Source organism: Trichechus manatus, unplaced genomic scaffold (assembly GCF_000243295.1).
Source record: "Trichechus manatus latirostris isolate Lorelei unplaced genomic scaffold, TriManLat1.0 scaffold00007, whole genome shotgun sequence".
Taxonomy (NCBI): domain Eukaryota; kingdom Metazoa; phylum Chordata; class Mammalia; order Sirenia; family Trichechidae; genus Trichechus; species Trichechus manatus.
Genome location: NW_004443943.1, coordinates 33196247 through 33204189, shown reverse-complemented (window position 1 = coordinate 33204189; position 7943 = coordinate 33196247). Strand labels below are relative to the sequence as shown.

Below are 7943 nucleotides of genomic sequence, written 5' to 3'. Positions count from 1 at the left end.
GAACAAAATAGTTTCTCATTAAACAGTACGCATGTTGCCCTATGACAATGGTTAACAACCCCACTACACGTCAACACTGTCCTTAACTCAACCTTGGGTTCCCTATCACCGGCTTTTCTGTCCCCTCCTGCCTTCTAGTCCTTGTGCCTGGACTGCTGTGCCTCATTAGTCCCGTTTTGTTTTATGGGGCTGGCCAGTCCCCGGCTGAATGGTGAACCTCAGAAGTGACTTCACCACTGAGCTAAAAGGGTATCTGGGGTGTTTTGGCACTTCTGCCTAATTATGTCTTAGCATCCATCAGAGTGTTGCAATACTGTCCTGGGACCTGTGCAACATAAAATAATACCCGTTCTAGTCTTTCTCTTGGGCAAGAAGAAGGCAGGTATTTGAGTGTGATTCTTTCTTGTTACAGGAGCTGTCTTCCTTACTGTTACAGAATATTATAAAGTGAAAATATCTTTTTTGAAGCTTTACCTGAAATTTTATTGCTATTATTTTTCCAGGAAATTCTTACAATCTCTCTGTTGGCAGTGAGAAGAGAACCTATTGTGATCTGCTGTTTTATTTCACCAGTGTTTTGGCTGCTTTTATTCCTGAGTTTCATTTTTTAGTTTGTAATTTACTCTATCCTATATAAATTTAATCATTGTATCTGTAGCTCTCTGAATATCTGCTGGCTGAGACTTACAGAGCAGAATAAAAGCAATAACAGAGATACATTGGTGATTCCAAAAACCCAAGTCAATAAGCTTAGAAAGTAATCTTCCTGAGAGATGAAAAAAATATGGGTTCAAACACAAACTCGTATTTTTTGACAAATCAGTACAAAAACTATTTTAAAGCAAATTTGTATAAGATTTATTATCCTTTTTTTAAAAAACTGTTGATACCTTAATCAGAGAATTTGATCAAGGTTTTTATGCACAAATAAACAAGTCCCTTAAATTTTCATTTAAATTATTACTACTGCATTTTGCCTACAAGGATGACTTTTACATTGAATAATACTGACACTGACAGTATCCTGGTACAGACACAATGTGGATTGTTGGGTGAATATTAGGACAGTTTCATATGTCATACAGCTCCTTCTCTACAACTGACACTACCAAGGTGTCATAATAGAGGGTGACTCAGACACCAGCTAAATTCTTCAAAGTCCTCCCAGCCTGGCCCAACTATTTTTCCTGACCTCACCTCCCATTTCTCCTCCTCGGTCTCACCTGCATACACTGTACTGTTCAACCCTTCTGCTTCCTTTTCTCTGCTATTCATATTCCCCAAGTCTGAAATGCCCTTTAGCCTTCTGAACATCTTACCTGTGTTTCATATCTTAACAATCTTTGACTCAGGTACTACTTTCTACCTGAAGTCTTCCCTGATCCAAAGTTGGACATTGTCTCTTCACCCTCTAGAATATCATAGTATTTTATCTGCATCAATTTTATGGCTGCTCAAATATTCTCATTTTATGGTGATCAATAGAAATATCTAATGTCCTCTATTTTGATTGTAAAGTCTATAATAGCAGAGACCAAATTTTAGTCATTGGAACTTTTCCATAAGCTACATAAAACTTACCTGTATAAGTTATACAGAAAAGGTGCTAAATGTTGAATGACTAAATGACGATTAAGTCAATAGATTAGACCTAAAATGAAGATGCTCTCTCTTTTACCAACTTGGTAACTGTCTTACACTTAGAGGAAACTAGATATTTGGGGAATAAGGATAGATGGATGGATGGATGGATGGATGGATGGATGAATGCATGCATGCTCTGGATCTGGGCTTTCAATGTCAATTAAGAGTTTGTCTTTTTATGATACTCATTTCTCCTCTTCTCAGCCCTACTGCTCACTACACCTTCACCTGAAAGTCTCTGAGAATCCCTACACATCAGGGATCATTGCGAGTCGAGACACAGCTCCGAGCATCATAGTGGCTTCAGGTAAGAAGCTTGCTGATTTGTTTGCTGTTGTAAATGGGGTTTATTTGAAGAAGCTAGATATCCGTGCTTGGAACTTAATGAGCAAGTTAAAATTATTTCTGAAAGGCACCTAAACCGTTGATCCTGAAGCAAGAATGCTGAAAATCCCTGCTCAGATATGTTTGCAATCTAAATCCATCTCAGGAAACACAAACCAGCTTTTGCAGAAAGTTCCCCTCACTAATGGTGATGTGTTCTTTTCTTAGGTAACATAGGCTCTGAATTGTCAGACAGTGACATCAGCATGTTTGTCTCTTCCGATGCGGGAAACACTTGGAGGCAGGTAAGAAAGTACTGGGCCAAGTTGCTGCAGTTAAAGTGGCAGAATAATTGTCCAACTTGGTTCAATACCGGGGAATTATTCAGCAACACTACACGTAAATCCTAAAGCCTGCAAATGTGTTTAGTTTCTTCTTTTATGAAAGTCTTAAGCCTTTGAGTTGAGCAAATATTTATGCATTTGATTTTTATTTTTAATAAAGATATCCGTTATTCAGAGACTATATGTAAGAAAGTTTATAAATGACAAGGAAACCAGACTAACTCTGAATTTTTCTCATAAAAGAAAACCAGAAGTTCAATGGGTTTTTCATGTAGGGAACGTGGAGCCTGAAGGGTAGATTGTATACCTAATGCTGAGTTGCCTCCATAAATTCCCCTTGCCTTGAAGTCACAATGGAGAGGAATGCAGTGATATTGAATTAGCCATTACCCAGGTGGTGTTCTTAGATTTTTAAATCTCATGTGCAAAAGGCAGAGTAATAACCATCAGGATACATATGTTAGGGAAAATAGAAATGAAATGACTTTAAACCAATGTGTTTAGCTGAAATGCCTTTTATCTTTCTTCTGAATGAAAATTAGATAAGCCAGGCATTTAATGAGGTTTAGCAATCATAACAAGATATGTACCTAATGCATGGTTTTTACACTTCAATAAGTATGTTTTAATAACCCACTGACGTTTAATTATCGTACAATAACTAGCAGTATAAATTGAATTCTAATGCACAGGTAATCACACTTAGCAATGAGAACACACTGCTTTAACTTTTAGGCAGAGATGTCCCTGTTATGGTCCAGCTGCCGTTTCCTGGTTTCAGGCCCTTCATAGATCCTCGCTGAAATTCTTATGTTTTGAGGGTAACAGGATAGGGAAGAAATTGGCTTAAGAAACCCTGGAGCAGTTGATCTTGGAGGTAATGTAGGAACATGGACTATTCGAAGCAAGCTTCCTCTGGAGAATACTTAGAGAGCCTGGATCCCCTTCTCTTCCTCCTAACACCCCAAACAAGGCAAAGAGTCTGGAAGTCTCTACTTCTGTAATCCTGGGGTGGACTGTAAACACCCTAAACACGGGAAGGAAATTATGTCTACAGTGTGACTGCAGATAAGGCTGTACTAGCAGAGTGAGGGTGAGAAAGTAGTGTGCATCTTATTGGAGAGAATTTAGAGATTGTTTCCAGCTTGTCTCCATTTGACTTCAAGTTGGCTTCTCCACATTTGGAGAAAGATCTGAGGATATGTGTGCTAAAAGATAAGGATTCCATTTTCATCATAACTACCTTCTGACTGCCTTGTAACTAGAGCATCTCTGAATTGAACAAGGACACCTTAATTTGATAATACTTGGAAATATTTTAAAACAATTAGGTCTGGAAAGGACACTATAATGGTGCAAGTCTCAGCTCCCTCAGTCTCAGGCAAGTCACCACATCTCTCTAAACCTTCATTTTCTCATCTGTAGAGATGAGAACATTGGAGTAAATTATCTCTAAGTTTCCTCCCATCTAAATATGTATCATATATGACGGTTACCCGATATTCTGAAATCATCAGAAATGGTAACTATAGAACTTACCTTAAAAAGAAAGGAATATAAACACGTATATGTAACTCCTAATTTATTTTAAATTTCCTTATGTCACACATAGATCATATTATGTAACACTAGTGATTCATGTACCCCACCTTGGGAAGCATTGTTACATAACTGTTTTCTCAAAAGTTAGGGAAACCTACTGCTACCGTAAGGAGCCCTGGTGGTGCAGTGGTTAAGCACTTGGCAGCCAACCGAAAGGTCAGCGGTTCAAACCCACCAGTTGCTCTGCAGGAGAAAGATATGGTAGTCTGCTTCTGTAAAGATTTATAGCCTCAGAAACCCTATAGAGTAGTTCTGCTCTGTTCCGTAGTTCTATAGGGTCACTATGAGTCAGAACCGACTAGATGTCAATGGGTGGTTATTTCTATGGTGGGAGGGATTTTTCACCTTATATGAAGACTGATTCTCTGAAATCTGGTTGTGTGTGGATGTGGATGTGTGTCTGCATGTATGTGTTTTCCTGTTCCAGATATTTGAAGAAGAGCACAGTGTTTTGTACCTAGATCAAGGTGGAGTCCTGGTTGCTATGAAACACACTTCTCTCCCCATTCGACATCTCTGGTAATGGCACCTGCTGCCCGTCAGTCGTACACCTGATGTTCCACACTGCTCAGACCAATCTAGGAGTCAGGCATCTGCAGACAAAGTGTGACTGTGCTTGTAGTAAAATGCCAAGGTCTACTGAACATAGTTCACACCTTCACTCTGTTAAAATAAGATTGTTGCCTGCATTTTTACAAAAGAGAGAGAGAGAGAAATACGTAAAATTAAAAACAAATTAAAGGGTCTGTCTGTCGGAGAGAAATTGCATTACAGTTTTCAGATATGATAACTCCCTCCTAGCAGCTCTATTCTTCCAGCACAATCATGGATAAATATGTTCCCTCTCAGGTGCGGTCTCTGATTAGTTTAACTTCTTGCAGTCACCTTTGCAAATAACATCTCCTGGGGTTTAATATTTGTGTTCATTATGTGCATTCCATTCAAGGATAGCAGTTCCTGACACTTCTGCTCCTATCTCATTTCTCCTGATCCTGCCTCTTTTGGGGTGACATTCTGCAGGTCAGCCTGTTGGTGTTTCACAGGTAGACATGCAAAGCCTCACTTCCAGGGGGATTTCCAATAGGCTCCTTCATCTGTTTTTGAAGGGGGGCTCTCTCCATGGGCTAGCTTGTTTGAAGTCAAAAGCCTGCTGTTCCTCCCACTGTTAGTTACTTCAGTGATGCCTGCAAAGCTGCAACTAGAGCATCATGACTTCAGTTTAGGAAAGGGAATGCAGAAGTAAGCGAAACAAAGACTTAGTTTGGAGGGAGGCATCCAAAGAGAAAGAGCAAAGGGAAATGTCTTTGTGACCATCAGCACTGCAGACTTCTCTCCTCTTGCTGTCAAGAGCCCGTCCTTCTGTACCCATCCATTCAATGAGGTCGACCAGGATTTGTAACAATGTCAGAAGGATGCTGCTTAGGGTTTGGTCACTTAGAGGTGGACTGATTGCAGTGCATCTAAGTAAACCTCGTAAGGACATCGCTCTGCAGGAGCACCGTGCTGCTTGCTACTAGATTGAGATTTTGGCGAGGGTCACGTTGGGATCTATGATCTGAGAAAATATCCAAATTAAAAAAAATTCTATCTCAGGCTTAGTATTAGTCTCATTTCATGACGCTCTCCCCTTACTGCTGTTTTAACACACCTGAGTCCCAAATTGCTTGGCCAACTATATTTCTACCTTCTGATATAATGAGGAACACAGTCATATGGAAAGGCTCACTTTGACAATGTCTCAGGTGCTTTTATAATGTATTCTCTCCTGGTTGATAGTGTTTGTCCTTTGAAAGAGTTTTTTTATTTTGTCCCCCCCCCCCCTTTTGAGATTCAGTGACTTATTTTTTCTGTCATTAGGTTGAGTTTTGATGAAGGGAGATCTTGGAGCAAATACAGTTTCACATCTATTCCACTTTTTGTGGATGGGGTTCTGGGTGAGCCTGGGGAAGAGACTCTAATCATGACGTAAGTGGAAAACTATGATGTCTTCATAAACAAGAGTAAATCCAGAAAAATGTCTTGTAGCTAAGCCTGTTTGATTTTCTGCTGTTAGATTTGAAGTTGTTAGCAAAGTCAGTGCATCTGACAAGATTCTCCAGCAAAGAAGAAATATGTAGACAGCCATTTTCTTGGCTCTTTGCTAGTTATTAAAAAAAAAAAAAACAAGTTGTCATTGAGTTAACTCCAACTCATGGTGGCCTCATGTGTATCAAAGTAGAACTGTGCTCTAAAGGACTTTCAATGGCTGTGATTTTGGAAGTAGGCCTTTCTTCTAAGGCATCTCTGGGTGGACTCCAACTGCCAACCTTTTGGTTAGCAGCCAAGTATGCTAACAGTTTGAGCCACCCAGGGACCCCTTGCTAGTTATTAGCAGAACCCAAATTGAGGGGTGTCAGCAGAAGGGTAAAACGCTTTTATTTCTAAACTAAATGGTCTTGAGGAAATTAGAAGTGATTTTTTAAAAACAAAATAATGCTATAAATTTAAAATCTTAATAATAATCTAGATACACATAAAGTCACAGATGTGTAAGAATGATTTCACTTTAACAGAACACAGAGCTTGATCAAAAGCACGCAAAGGATTTTATTTGTCCCTGGCTCTTTAGCTAACCCAGTTGTGAGGCATATTAGGAAAACCACAAGAACAATCTGTTCTTGTGAAATTGAATTTCTGCTTCATCTTGTCTGGAAAGCGATGATCATTAATTTGTGAAAGACTTGATTAATGACTCTGTTGCCTGGGGGTTTCAAAATATGGCCCTTGTATTTGAAATATGAAACTGTGATTTTCCTTGCCCCTGGGAACTTGGATGTGGAAGACAGAGAGGGAAGGTTTTAAAGTACTTGATCCTGTCATCAATGAAAATTTCAAAATCAAAGTGGATAGTTGACACATTTTCCATGGTTTTTATTTCTCCTCCATCTTTTTTTAAATGGTAGAAAACAACAACAAAAAGTTAATATACTTAGTAGCTACTTTTGCTCATGGTTAACATTGCTAGAGCTAGATGGTAATTTCTTCCAGAACTTGGATTTATCTAATTTTTATATTTGCAAAACACAGGTTTAAAAAGAGCTAACCAAAAAGGCTACTTTGTGGCTTTTAGCCACACCTACAATTAATGATTTCAAACACCTCATGAAATACTTAAGTCTCTCTGTGTAAAGAGAGTAGAAGGCCAAGTGTAAGAAATGACTATAACCACTTAGCAGGGTTGCCTACTTTCCCTAGGAACTGGTGGGAAGTCAAATATCATGAAAACTATGGCAACCATGTCCATTAGCAATAGAACCTTAGAAGTATAATCCTGGACCACCTAGAATGAAGCATTTGTAATTTTTTCTGAACCATTCTTTTTGTGCAGTGTATAGAAGTGCCCTCTAATTGTGTGGGACGACTCCACGAGTTATTAGTGACGTGAATTTGGTTTTTGCATGTTAGCAAAACTCACTTTAAGCCTCCAGTTTCCCATTTGTGAAGTGGAGCCAATAATAGTACCCACCTCATAAGTGTGTTTGGAGGATTACATCATATGATCCATGTATTGTGCTTAGCATTGTGCCAAGCTCACAGTAAACACTCAGCAAAGGTTAGATAGCTCTCGTTATTACTGTTGGTATTGTTATTATTGTGATTATTTTTTATCATCATGGGCTCTGCAGAGTGTTTGGACACTTCAGCCATCGCTCTGAATGGCAGCTGGTCAAAGTGGACTACAAGTCCATTTTTGATAGACGGTGTGCCGAGGAGGACTACAGACCCTGGCAGCTGCATAGCCAGGTAGGAGGAGAGCTGGTGTTGAGCTCTGGGCGGGAGGCATGGGGATTTGGGGGGAAGAAAGTCATAAAGATATAGGAATTGGGGTTCTCTAGACCAAAATGCCCATCTAGTGCTTCCTGATGTGTTTTGTGTTCACAGGAGGGAAGCAGCTCAACATTTATAGCTTGTTTTGAAGTCATTTCTGTTTTTATTGTGCTAGGATATAATGAGATAAAATTCAAATGTGCTGGCTTAGACTTACAACTC

At 39.3% G+C, this 7943-nt stretch overlaps 1 protein-coding gene across 1 annotated transcript in view; it reads left to right on the top strand.

Annotated features, from left to right (window-relative positions):
- Positions 1-7943, top strand: part of SORCS1 (sortilin related VPS10 domain containing receptor 1) — a 555760-nt gene that overhangs the window by 456309 nt on the left and 91508 nt on the right. The window contains exons 11-15 of the mRNA XM_023738816.1: positions 1849-1951; positions 2197-2273; positions 4342-4433; positions 5772-5879; positions 7580-7697. Coding sequence (XP_023594584.1) covers positions 1849-1951; positions 2197-2273; positions 4342-4433; positions 5772-5879; positions 7580-7697 — 498 coding nt within the window. The remainder of the gene's footprint in view (positions 1-1848; positions 1952-2196; positions 2274-4341; positions 4434-5771; positions 5880-7579; positions 7698-7943) is intronic.